The sequence below is a fragment of the Lithobates pipiens genome, unplaced genomic scaffold, assembly GCF_037356315.1.
Source record: "Lithobates pipiens isolate NorthernLeopardFrog02 unplaced genomic scaffold, aLitPip1_a1.2 Scaffold_22, whole genome shotgun sequence".
Classification (NCBI taxonomy): domain Eukaryota; kingdom Metazoa; phylum Chordata; class Amphibia; order Anura; family Ranidae; genus Lithobates; species Lithobates pipiens.
Window position 1 is genome coordinate 301,242,820 of NW_027507784.1, and position 14,188 is coordinate 301,257,007.

A 14,188-nucleotide genomic window follows, 5' to 3' on the forward strand; every position below is an offset into this window, starting at 1 on the left:
TACTTGGAACCCCCAAACATATAAAACCAGAGACCCTAGAGAATAAAATGGTGGTTGTTGCAATATTTTATGTCACACTGTATTTGCGCAGCAGTCTTTCAAATGCAATTTTTTGGGGGGAAAAATGCACTTTAATGGATTAAAAAAAAAAAAACGAAACGGTAAAGTTAGCCCAATTTTTTTGTCTAATGTGAAAGATGTTACGCTGCAAGAATCCTGAGAGAATCGTTCCCTTTATTCTAAGCAAAAAAATTGTGATTCTCATTTTGGCCAGAATCGTGCAGCTATACCACCAGTGCTGCCAATGTGTGCCTATCAGTGCAGCCTTATCAGTGCCCATCAGTTCCTGCCCTATCAGTGCTGCCCTATCAGTGCAGCATATACAAAATTTTATAACAGAAACTAAGAAAAACTTTTTTTCCAAAAAATGCCAGTCTTTTTTTCATTTGTTTAGCAAAAAATAAAAATCCCAGTGGTGATTAAATGGCACCAAAATAATGCTCTGTCTCAAAAGAATGATAAATATTAAATATTTAGTTTGAGTACAGTGGTGCATGACTGCGCAATTGTCATTCAAAGTGTGACAGTTCTGAAAGCTGAAAATTGGCCTGGGCAGGAAGGGGATGAAAGTGCCCAGTAGGCAAAAGGTGCAGAAGCTTCTTTGGTGCATTTGTCACGCATAGGGCAGCCTATTCAAGTGAATGGGCTGCCCAATGCCTGTTGCGCATAAAGGCATGAAAAAAACGCAGCCTAAAGCCCCGTACATGCGATCAGAATATCCTAGAACAAATACCGCTTTCGAAGCAATCGTGCGATAATATGATATGTACTCAGCAGTCGTCCGAAATTTTCAGAAGGGACAAACCAAATCCTACGATTTTCATTTAATTAGTATAGTTTTTGTTCAAAAATACAATACACATACATTACTTCCGAATTTCTGTTCAGTCGTACGAGCATTTTCGTACTTTAGTAACCTATTCGTTTTCGATATGGAGACTAGATCCAAAAAAAATGGACGGTCATTCGCCTGATAATCACATTGTGTGTATTAGGCTTTAGAAAGGACAAGAACATCTGTGTCATCTGTCTTCTGATGTGCTTTTGTTGTAGGGATGGATCGGGGACATCGGAAGTGCATCCTCTGCAACCAGTGGGAACAACATCAAGTGTGGACACAGTCGTATAATCTATAATACTGACAGTCCTGGTAAGTCTTTTTGCCTTCTGTAAGAAAAGAAGAAAAAAATCTGCCTATAGTGGGTGGGGTGCCATCATCCCTAATGCATAAACATACGGAGAAACCCTCTAAAAGGTGGGACTATATCTCCTCTGAATGGAAGTCAAAGTAGATAAAAAAATAAATATATAATTTATTTGTACAAAAAGATTACAAACCTTTTGAAACATACTAAGGATCATACAAATGGACATATAATAGTACAATAACAATTGAAGCAAAGGTAATGACATTTAACGTGTTTCCGGAATTCTTCGCTGAAGTTACATCACCTATGCATGCCACTATATTAAGAAAAACCAACTGGATGAGGGCCAAGAGTTGCGCTGATGCCCATATCCCACCCGACGACCACCGCTTGGCTGCAAAGTTTAACCTAGGTATCACACTGCAAAAGCTCCCCTGAAGATTGCTGGAGACAGGGAACACAGGGATCTTCTAGTGTCTATTGAAGGATTGGCAAGAGAGCCGGTCAAATATTGTAGATGTCAATTGTGGGGGTCCTTTAAGCTCTAGATGAGTAGGGTTCACCAAATTGGCAATCTAAGGAGCTTGAAATAGAGGCAGCCCGCTCTCAGGACATCCAAGCAGCATTGGATGTTGTTAAGACGTCCTGTAAAATGGCTGCCTCTCTTTCATGCTCCTTAGATCGCTAATTTGGTGAAGTGCGATACCTAGGTTGTGCTTTGCAGCCTGGCAGTGGTCTATCCATCTACAGCTTAAAAGACCCCCACAACTGACATCAACAATATTTGACCTGCTCTCTTGGCCTTCTTTCCATAGACACCAGAAGATCCCTGTGTTCCCTGTCTCCAGCAAACTTCAGGGGAGCTTTTGCAGTGTGATACCTAGGTAGAGCTTTGCAGCCTGGCGGTGGTCATCCGGTGGGATATGGGCATCAGCGTAACTCTTGGCCCTCATCCTGTTGGTTTTTTAATACAGGGGCATGCATACATGATGTAACTTCAGCAACTTGAAAGATGACCTACATTATTGTTTCTGACACCTTTTTGAAAAAGAATTCTCGAAACACATTAGGTGTCATTACCTTTGCTTCAATTGTTATCGTACTATTATATGTCCTTTTGTATGTTTCACAAGGTTTTTATTCTTTTTGTACAAATAAATTATATTTTTTATCTACTTTGACTTCCATTCAGTGCTGATGTAGTCACACCTTTTTAGAGGGTTTCTCTGTATGTATTTGCCTTATTTAAGAACCCCAGCACATGGCACTTTTTACACCTGTTTTTGGTCTCCAGAAGAATAAAGTGGATCTCCCAAAAACTGCAGAAGCTATAACTTATGGTCGGTTCACACTACAACGACTTGGGATCCGACTTGTCAGCCCTCAAGTCGCCCGACATTGGGAATTACATTATTGTTAATGAGAGCCGTCTTAATGTACACTACTGAAGTCGCTCCGACTTCAGAAAAGGTTCCTGTACTACTTCAAAGCGACTTCTAGGCGACCTGTACCCCTAGAATTCAATGGAAGTCGCCTCCAAGTTGGATCTCCATCTATATTGAAGTGACTTTACAGGAAAATAAATTATTTTATCCAGGCAAACCCCTCCCTCCCAGAGAGCTGATTATTCTCTGATTGGCCACAGCCAAAGTCGCCTTTCCTGGGGGGCGACTTGAAGTTGCTCAAAGTCGCGTTGACGTTGTGTTTAAGTCACCTTGCAAAGTCGCGCTGAAGTCGTGTTGCACCTGTGTGAATCGGCACTTACTGTAATCAACTCACTTAGGAAAAGAAACGGGTGCAAAATGTGCTGGCCTTTCAAATAAATAAATAAATATAGATATCTAGATATATCTATAAATATATAGATATCAGGGCTTTGGTCAGTTGACATTGTAGAACCCCTTGTGATAAGAATATAGTTCTCACATCTAGCTGGTAGGGCCGAGATGTAATCTAGTCTATGTAGGCTGCAACACACAGGCCATTGTTAAAAATGATTGCACCATCTGGCAGAGGGATGCTTAGTAACAGCATTTCCTGTCATCTTTCATGCAAAGTAAAAAATATCAGTTTTTTGGAAATGTACAACTTTAGATCCTCGGCAGTACCTGCTGCCATCCCACTGAGCGTTTTTTGTGCAGGTGCCCCATGGGGCACTGAGGGGCTGGAGAGTCATCAGATTGTGTCTACATGGCTATTATTATTAAAGGTGTTTAAATAGAGCCAATTTACACAGCGTTTTACATATACTGTATATATTTTACACTTACATCAACTGCATCTTATGTCTGTGCTCCTAAACTGTGGCCGTGAATACTTTTTTTTTTTTTTCTTCGATCGATCTCTTCCGTTAGGGATAATCGACAGTTGACAACCAAATTGATCGATATAGCAACAAATCAAATAAATGGTGTTGCGCTCCCTTAACCACTTCCCGACCAGCGCACGACGATGTACGTCGACAGCATGGCACGGGCAGGCATATTGGCGTACATGTACGTCCAATATTCGTTGCCGCCGTGCCATCGGGAGCGCGCCGCCGGCGGCGCGCTCCCGCGCTGGTCGGGACCCCCGTGAGTCCGGACGCGGGACCCGCGGACTCGATCGCCGCGGGCATCCCCGCGATCGTCTCACGGAGCGGCGGAATGGAGGAAATGCTGTATAAACAACATTTTCTCATTCTGCCTAGCAACTAGTGACGCTGATCTCTGCTCCATGTGATTGGAGCAGAGATCAGTGTACACTAAATGAAAGCCCAACCCCCCCACAGTTAGTAACACACCCCTAGGAACACTTAACCCCTACACTGCCACCCACTGGTTAACCCTTTCACTGCCAGTGTCATTTACACAGGAATCACTGCATTTATATAGCAGTGATTGCTGTATAAATGACAATGGTCCCAAAAATGTCCGATGGGTCCCCGACAATGTCGCAGTCACAATAAAAATCGCAGATCGCCGCCATTACTAGTAAAAAAAAAAATAATAAAAAATTATTAATAAAAATGCTATAAAACTATCCCTATTTTGTAAACGCTATAACTTTTGCGCAAACCAATCAATAATCGCTTATTGCGATTTTTTTTTTACCAAAAATATGTAGAAGAATACGTATCGGCCTAAATTGAGGGAAAAAAATGTTTTTTTATATATTTTTGGGGGATATTTATTATAACAAAAAGTAAAAAATAATGCGTTTTTTTTCAAAATTGTCGCTCTATTTTTGTTTATAGCGCAAAAAATAAAAACCGCAGGGGTGATCAAATACCACCAAAAGAAAGCTCTATTTGTGGGAAAAAAAGGACGTCAATTTTGTTTGGGAGCCACGTCGCACGACCGCGCAATTGTCAGTTAAAGCGACGCAGTGCCGAATCGCAAAAAGTGGTCTGGTCTTTGACCAGCAAATTGGACCGGTCTGAAAGTGGTTAAACTAAATAATATTAATCCATGAAATGCTAACCAATAAAAACATAAATTATCTGTGCATAAATTCTGATTCCCGTGATAAATCGTGATCAGTGATCAAAGTGACTAGTGCAACAAAGCATTCCAAACGAATATATATATAATATATGTAAAGAAATAGAAACCACATATATAAAATCGCATAGACCAAAGTAAAAATCGCATAAAATCACCCAGTGATAGTGATGAATACCAATAAATAGATTTTCTTACTCGGTGTAAATAGAAACACATAAAATCGCATAAATAGAAAAGAAATCGCATATACCCATAAAGTGATGAATGCAAATAAATAAAGTATCACACAAAGTGTGTATAAAGCAAAATTAAATAGTGAAATATTCAGTGCAAACAAATGTAGAAGTCTCTCAAACTGCAAAAAAAAATAAAAAAGTGGCAAAAAAATCCGTAAAGTGCTTCTCGTAGTAGCAGGTGCAATACAACGTAAACGGTGCACACTCTGGTGTCTCTTCAGTGTCCCGCAGTTAACATATAGGGTGGCCCCTTACCTTACTGCTGTAAGGCAAACAGCATAAAGAGACCAAGGTCTCAGATGGTGACAGTGGTGTACCCTTAGTTCCAAGCTAGGAGGACTTCTCCCCACATGATCCCTGATGAAGTCACATGACGATACGCGTGGGAAGGAAGTGCTTGTGGATACAGGAAGCCACGTCTGAGAGACGAAAGGGAACATTTTAAACTGCTATCTGACGTTTTTAAACTGATTTTGTTTGTGAGTACCTTTCCATTTGTTTGAGTTTTGTAATAAAAGTGTATACATACTTCACCATTTGGAGCCCTCCTGTTTCCTTCTCTGTGAGATCCTGCCTTAATGTGGGGAGAAGTCCTCCTAGCTTGGATTGATTTTTTATTTTTTACATTTTCTTTACCAAAAATATGTAGGAGAATACGTATCAGCCTAAACTAAGGGAAAAAAAAAGTTTTTTTGTATATTTTTGCGGGGATTTATTATAGCAAAAAGTAAAAAATAATGCATTTTTTTCAAAATTGTTGCAATTTTTTTGTTTATAGCGCAAAAAATAAAAAACACAAAGGTGATCAAATTACCACCAAAAGAAAGCTCTATTTGTGGGAAAAAAAGAACTTCAGTTTTGTTTGGGAACCACGTCGCACGACTGTGTAATTGTCAGTTAAAGCAATGCAGTGGCGAATCGCAAAAAATGCTCTTTGGTCAGTTAAATGGTCCAGTGCCTAAGTGGTTAAACTCTCCTTCATATTATCCTATGTGTCCATGCACACATAGGCTGTTATCAGCCATTTTGGGCAGTGACGTTTTTGAGCAAAACTAGTGGGTTCCGAGAGATGTTTTTCACCTGTAAAAATACTCTAACACTGATAAACACTCAAAAACAACGCTCGCCAGCGTTTAAAAAAAAAAAAAAAAAGCTAAAAGACGCTAATGTGGAAAAACGCTATTGCAAAAACATTGAAAAAAGTTGAAAGAAGTTGAAAAACTCACTGCAAAGCTACTGGCTTTTTTATAACGTTATTTTAACGTCCAGTGTGCATGAGGCCTTAATGATAGGATGTGATCCTAACTTATGATAATAATTTATCAATCACATCTCTGTTTCCACCATGCAATTTTATAAACGGTTTGAAATATTCTATTTATGAACAAAGTATCTCAGTGCTGTTGATTTAATGAAAAATATCAATAATATTCTGCCCTGGCTGTTGACTCCAATCTCAAATCCGATCGAACTGTCTCAATCAATCGGAAGGGAAGTTATGGCTATTTAATTGTTTGCAGTTTCGATCATTTTAGTTGAATCGCACATCGATTGGATAAAAAAGTTGAATAGTTTGTGGTCTCTAGTAGTCTGCCGACAACGGCAAAGAAGTCCTAGAGCAGTGATATCACCCCACCGGCGCCAATGCTCTGGGCATTGTCAGGGGGAGGAGTTAGTCATCTCCCACCAGTTGCAGGAGCCACCCAGGATACGGTGTTGTGTGATCAAAAAAAAGTTAATGTGCAGCGTTGCTAAAGGCAATGGGCAGGCAGCATTAAAAGCCTAATTAGTAAACAGCCTTTCCATCCTCTTTATGATGGGGAAAAAATAGTGATCAGTGCTTTTCCAATGTGTAAGACACATTGAGGGTGGTCAATCAGTGGTCATCAACTTCTACTCTGCTCATATCCATGTGCAGCTTAATAAATTGGAGAAAAACTCCTAAACCTGGATATATATTGTATCTGTGAAATGCTTGCTCAAGTCTAATTTGTGCAGGTGTTCCGTCAGATTAGGCGACCCGTCAAATATTGTAATGGAAGTGATGTTCCGTCACCGCCATCTTGGTACACCCCATACTCAGCCGCAGTAAGCCTATAGTCTGAAGTCGCCAAGCGGACATCTTTTTACACCCACCAAAGTCTTGTCTTTCACACTTTTTTTTTTACCAGTAAACTGAGCTTATATCGTGAAGTAAAGTATTTAGAAATCTGTGACACTGTTTTGATGTTGAATTTTAAAAGCAGCAGTCTTCTGTCAGATTAGCAAACGTGTGAGATCAGCAGGCTTTTGCCGCTGGTGTTAAAATTCTACATCAAAACAGCATCACGGACTTGTAAATTCTGTATTTCACGATATAAGCTCAGTTTACTGGTAAAAATAAGTGTAAAATGCAAGACTTCGGTGGGTGTAAAATGATGTCCGCTTGGCGAATTCAGACTATAGGCTTAGTGTGGCCGAATGCGGGAGTGTACCAAGATGGCTATGATGGAACGTCACTCCCGTTACGGAATCTGACAGGTCGCCTCATCTGATGGAACACGGCAGTCCCACCTTGTGCCGTCACGTATCCATTATGCACTGGGCTTGCAGAAAGTAGGTTGAGTGTCACGGGCATTTTCAGACAAAAGGATCAGTAATAGCAGTCTTAATTTTTTTCCCTTGGGAGATCATTTTTTACTTTTTCTTTAGAGAACAGGAAATTACTCCTAAAGGATTTACAACAATAATTGAATACCTTTTGTGTATGATAGGAGGATCTTCCAACATGAAATGTGTCCCTTCATTATAACAGAACTCTATACAAACAGCTAGATACACAATTGTAATAAAAGTGAACTGTTTTATCTGTGTATGGATTTGTAATTCTGTCCAGCTACTTTTGTGGTTTATAATACAATTATACACAACTGATTACACCCAATCTATACTAAAATGCCACCCCAGATGGGAAAATACGGTTATTATTGCTAGTGGCCAGAAAGCAGCCTCTAGCGATCATCGTAAAAGAATCCGGCAGGCTGGTTATAACCAAGTTGATTGATCAGCTTAGTACATGCAGCCTGCCCGTTAACAATTCAGATCTCGGCTGGTTCCTGCTGAACTGACCGAGATTTGAACTGTGTATAAGTCTTGCCTCCTGCGGGCTGCATTTTGTGGACTGAATGGTGTTAGCCCTCCCAGTTGTCCTTTGCTAAACCACTCCCACTCTGATCTCTAAACAATAAAGGCTGATCATTCTGTAGTCCAAGATAAGAACTAGGAGGGCTCTTAAAGTGGTTGTAAACCCTTACAACACACTTTGACCTACAGGTAAGCCTAGATTAAGGCTTACCTGTAGGTCCAAGAAATATCTCCTAAACCTACACGGTTTAGGTGATATTTGCCGAAAGACAGGCACTGCTGTCCACAGCGCATGCGCCGTAGACAGTGGCGTGCAGGCGCACTGAGCGCGGCACCGTCAACGGCGAATATGCCGCACGTGGCGGCTCCCGTGCGCATGCGCAGGAGTGACGTCATCAGGGCTTCGCCGAATGACAGCGGCGGAGCAGCGAGACCCACGAGAAGATGGATGCGCCGGACTACAGGGGACATCGGTGACTTCGCTGGCTCCTGTGTCAGGTAAGTGACACATAATGGACTACTATGCGATGCATAATAGTCCATTATGCTTTACCTTTGCAGGGAATGAAAGAGGAAGTAAACTCATCAGGGTTTACTTCCTCTTTAATACAGGAAGTGTGAACGGGACATGCTAAAACCATGCAAATAAAAGCCGTTCATTGTAAGGCCTCGTTCATGATTACATGCGTGTCCCACACAGGACTATGTTTTGCTGGCACGGGGATTTGCAGGTGTTCCATGCATCCCCGTGCTGACATTCCCATTGTTGTCTATTGGGACACAACGGATGCACGGACCCAGCCAATGTGTCCCAATATGACATCCGTGTGGGTGCGATTGCATGTCCAGGAACTTACCTAGGATGTCTTCAGGGCAGTTTACCCACATGGATATCATGTTGGATTCAGCAGCTGTCCTGTGTCCCAATAGGCAACAACTGCCAAAATAGAGATGCATGGAACACCGGAGCAACCCTGTTCCAGAAAAAATTGGCCCTGCACATGTAACTGAACGTGGCCTTAGGGCTTACATACACTTCAAGGCCTGGTTCACACCTATGCATTTTTTTAGTGCATTTTTAGTTTTGCAGAAACACACTACAGTCCATTTAACATCGTTTCCTATGGATGTAGTGCACATCTGTGCATTTTATGGAAAGGGCCAGGGATTATTTTCTGGTTTTTGGTTCCATAGACTTCAATGGTTTAAAGATGTGCATTGAAAAAATGCAAAATGCATCTGCAATATGCAAACTGCAACCTGCACAAGTGTGAATCAGGCCTAAATAGTGTTTTTTTTTTTTTTTCTTTTTTTTTTTTCGACCTGAAGTTCAGCTTTAAGGCTGGAGTCACACCTATGCATTTTTTGTGATTTTTGCATTTTGCAGATTTGCACTGCAGTCCATTTAACATTGTTTCCTATGGAACACGTTCTGTAGTGCAAATCTGCAAAATGCAAAAAGCACAAAAAATGCCTAGGTGTGAATCCAGCCTTAATGGTCTGTTTATAGGCACCTAATTTGTTTTGTTATGTGTCACACTGATATTGGAAATACATTCACTTTATCATTGTGCTGTTTTTCATGCGAGCCCTTCTGTATTTTTAGGGGTGCTGGGGATCACTTCCCTCCAGGTGGAGCAAGACAAGAAAACACCATCTCGCCTGCACTGCCACTCAGGTATGTTTTGGATATTTGTGATGAAACCTATAATTATCGATCACAATATACAAGGAGCGAGTGAATACTTGCCCAATTCATTAGATCGTTGCTCCATTTGCAAAACATTTCTGATTGATGTCCAAAGGAAAACAACACTTAGAGAAGGTCTTTCTCCTGGGTTCAGTGGTTCCTCCCTTTTGACCTTTACTATTGAGTCATGTAATGATGGAAACGTTAAAGTCTTTAGGACCATGTTTAGGGTGTAGTATGAAACATAGTTCTGTTCCCCAAACCCCCATCCTTTAACTCCAGCCCCCACTTACCTGAATTGTAGGGTGCTTCTCCTTGCAGCCTTCTGTTTTGCCTAGAATTTGATATGTCTGTGTGGGCCAGGCAGGGCTCTGTGAATGGAAAGACTAAAATTCCTATCTTCCACAACAGCAGAGGGGTTCACAGATCTCAAAGAATAACAAGTGAGGTGACGTCACCTCACTTGTAGTCCATTGTTTACTTCCTCCCTCTCCTTAAGACCCCTTTCACACCACACCGACCATAGCGTGGGCAGTAAAACGCAGCTATTTTTTATCTGTGTTTTACCGCCGGATTTGTGGCGCAACCCGAGAAAGGGTTACAGCGCTGCCCCATTGATTTCAAAGGGGAGCAGCAGTGGAGGAGCGGTAAACACACCGCTCCTTCACCGCTCCAAAGAAGTTGCTGGCAGGACTTTTCCCTGACGTCCTGCCAGCGCACCGCTGTAGTGTGAAAGCCCTCAGGCTTTCACACTACAGACAATGGTGCAGCTTTTTTAGGGCGGATTGCAGTTGCTATTTCTAACGCTATATCGCCTGCAAAACTGTGAAAGGGGTCTAACCAAAGCCAGCCATATATGGATTGGATTGAAATTTGGCCAGTTCAGGAGTGACCTGCTCAAATTTCATTTATGGGCAGGCTGATTGTACCAAAATCGATCCATTGATTGACTTGGGTGCAAACAGCCTGTTGGATTTTTAGCATGCGATTTACTGTCAGCAGCTATAGCAGCTATAGCCTCTAGCAGTGATCATTGTGTTCTACCAGCAGGGAAGGCTTCCCACGTGTGTGTTGAAGGGGGAATCAATTTTCTTTCCTTTCACACATGATGGATAGAAAGAAAATCAAATCCTCAATGGGTTGCCTAAAGGTCTGTACAGACCTGGTGCTAGAGGTAAACAATGCAGAAGCCTGTGCATTGCACCCACGATGCACTGATCAGGATTGTAATACTCTGCAGGCTTCAATTCAAAAAATGTAAAAAACTGTTATTTTTATTATTGTGGGTGCATTTATAAAGTTTTTGCAAACGGTGAACTATGACTTTAAACACTTCTGGGGACAATTTCTACCTGCTTTTTATTAAAGTGAATGTAAACCCAATTCATGATATTTGAGCTGGACACATATATCTGAAGTGTTTTGTTATCTCTCCTGCTCCCTTCTGTTATCAGCCTGATAACTCCTGACAAGTTCTCCATCACATATGATAAAAGTAGCTGGGGTTTTGTGTTGGGGAGGATGCTATAAATTCTTTAGCAGATCTCTGAAGGGTTCAACAAACAGCTCTGAAATTCTCTCTACCTATGAGGAGAGGGGGTGTGCGCCTTTCCTCCAATCAGCTGTCTTGGCTGTATGCCCAGGCTTTACTGCAGTGTTGAACAGGAAGAGAAAATCTCTGTGTATCATCTGAGGCTGTTCACTTCACTGGGTATTAGTGAGGATTTACATCCACTTTAAAGGGGTTGTAAACCCTTGAGTTTAATGTATAGAATGCATTAAGGTGAAAAACCTTATGCACCCCCCCCCCCTTACTTACCTGAACCCGATCGTTACGGGGACAAGCACAGTAGCTCTAGCCATTGGCTCCTGTTGCTGTCAATCAAATCCAGTGACACGGAGGGAAGGGGGAGGGGGGTGGTAGGGCCGAGTCCTGGTGTCTGTGTCAATAAGCGCAGCAGCAGGACTCGGGAGCATGCCCGCACGAGTGCCCCCATGGAAAGCGCTGCTGAGGGAACCCAGAAAAGGACACTCTGTGTGAAAACCCTTAAAAACAAAAAAAAAACAAAAAAACAAGACTTTACGAACTCTTTAATGTGGTTGTATACTCTTTTTTTACAACTTTTACCTACAGGTAAGCCTATAATAAGGCTTACCTGTAGGTAAAAAAAATCTCCTAAACCTGTACGGTTTAGGAGATATTCCCCTCGCAATGCGCCGCTGATTGCAGCGGCGCATGTGCAAAGGGGATTCTCGGCTGAAAGTCCGGCAGACATCGGACCCTGCCGGAAAGAAATCTCCCGTGCGCATGCGCGGGAGTGACGATATCACGGCTTCGGCCACTCACAGCTCCGGAGCCACGATACCCGGAAGACACGCAGAGGGAACATGTCCGCTCCCTCGGTGTGGATCGGACGAGATGTTGGGGCCTCGTTCTAAGGTAAGTATTTCATAATGAGCTAGTATGCGGTGCATACTAGCTCATTATGCCTTTTCCTTTGCAGGTCAAAAAAAACGAAAAAAAAAAACCTCAGCGGGTTTACTACCACTTTAAGTATGGCTACTTTGAATTGTAAGGATAATGATAGGGTGGTTTAATTAAACTATATTTTCTTAACTGGCATGAAATATCATTTAGTAATGGTCTTATAAATCTTTGTGTTGTGAACGCATTAAAAAACATACTAGAGTTGCTAATTTCACTACGTGGTCTGCATAATCCTTGTGTTTTGTGTGTAGAGTGTATTCTGGATTATCTGGTGTATTGATATATGCATAAATGCATGGAAAAAAGATACTCCTTTTTAGTTATAATGGCATCATTAATTCTGAAGTCTCATAACACTTCCAAAATACTTGTGAGATTAAGTACTTCATTATTTTATTAAACACAATAATGAAAGGAAATACAAACGCCTATCAACAGTTGTGAACAACTCCGCAACAACTACATAGAGGTATGGCACACAAAATATTCCACCCGGAAAATGTAACTAAGCCCAATAATTAAAAAAAAAAAAAAAAAATCTGAGAAAGTGAACTTGACAGAATAGAAAATCAGTTTGTTAGATGGACATTTTGGGATGCAATGGTTCTAGCCAAAATGTTTCTAAAAATATTATTTTCTGCCTTCCAAAGGAATAGTTTCATGTCTCAGTCCTCCAATGTATTGATATGTTTTTTCCTTTCATTTATTCCTGTCTCTTCTCTCTGCTCCCTTAGATGTGGTGACAGACTTTGCCTTTTCACCTTTCGATGACAATCTGCTGGTCACAGGATCTGCTGACCAAACAGTGAGTAGGAACATTTCAACTGTTCAGACATCACTTGCCTTCTTTGTGTGCTAAGTTAAAGTGGTTGTAAATTTAGAAGGTTTTTGACCTTAAAGGTTAAGTTCACCATTTGTAGCATGTTACACCCATATTTAGGGTATAACTTGTAACATATTACATATGCACCGGCCCTCGATTCCCCATTCTGACAGCTAGCAGGATATATGCCCCCCCGCTAGCTGTCGCACTCTGGAACAAACATGGCCAGGTTCAGTGTTCTCAGTGTTCTCTGAATGGAAAAACTACCAGCTACTGATCGCTGGTGCAATGCTTTACAGACTCCAAAAAATAATAGTAAATGCACATTTGTTTTTACCTGCAAAAAAATGTGTATTTATTATTATTATTATTATTATTATTATTATTATTATTTTATTTTTATTTTTTATAAAAAGTGAACTTATCTTTGAATGCATACTCTGCATTAAAGTGCTACTAAACCCAGAACCCTGCATTCACTATATCTGGTCTCCCATAGTACACAGAACATGGAAATGCAATTACCTTATTTATCTGCGTATAACACACACCGGCGTATAACAGGCACCTTCAATTTAAGAGGGAAGTTTCAGGAAAAAAAATTTGTTTTCAAAATACCGTATTTATCGGCGTATAACACGCACTTTTTTCCCCTTAAAAGCAGGGGAAAATCGTGGGTGCGTGTTATACGCCAATCCCCCGAAATTCTGAGCCTCTGGGCGGCTTTCAGCCACCTTCGGCTCTTCAAGTCGGCTTTCGGCTGCCTTCGGCCATTCTCGGCGGCTTTCGGGCGCCTTCGGCCATTCTCGGCCGCCTTCGGGCGTTCTCGGCAGCTTTCGCCCGCCTTCGGCTCTTCTCGGCGCCTTCCGAAAGCTGCCGAGAATGGCCGAAGGTGGCCAAAAGCTGGCAAGAAGAGCCGAAGGCGGCGGCATTTAAAAAAAATAAAAAACAAATAGAAAATAAAATAGACAAGACTGCAATGGGGGACAAGACTGCATAAGGCTGCAATGGGGGACAAGACTGTAATGGTGGACAAGGCTGCATAAGGCTGCAATGGTGGACAAGGCTGCAATGGTGGACAAGGCTGCAGATGACACTGATGGGCATATAAATGTAAGTTTTTTTTTTTTTTTTC

General features: G+C 41.5%; 1 protein-coding gene across 1 annotated transcript in view; it reads left to right on the forward strand.

Annotated features, from left to right (window-relative positions):
- CORO7 (coronin 7) overlaps positions 1-14,188 on the forward strand; it is a 304,349-nt gene that overhangs the window by 26,183 nt on the left and 263,978 nt on the right. The window contains exons 2-4 of the mRNA XM_077449252.1: positions 1,114-1,210; positions 9,659-9,730; positions 12,965-13,035. Coding sequence (XP_077305378.1) covers positions 1,114-1,210; positions 9,659-9,730; positions 12,965-13,035 — 240 coding nt within the window. The remainder of the gene's footprint in view (positions 1-1,113; positions 1,211-9,658; positions 9,731-12,964; positions 13,036-14,188) is intronic.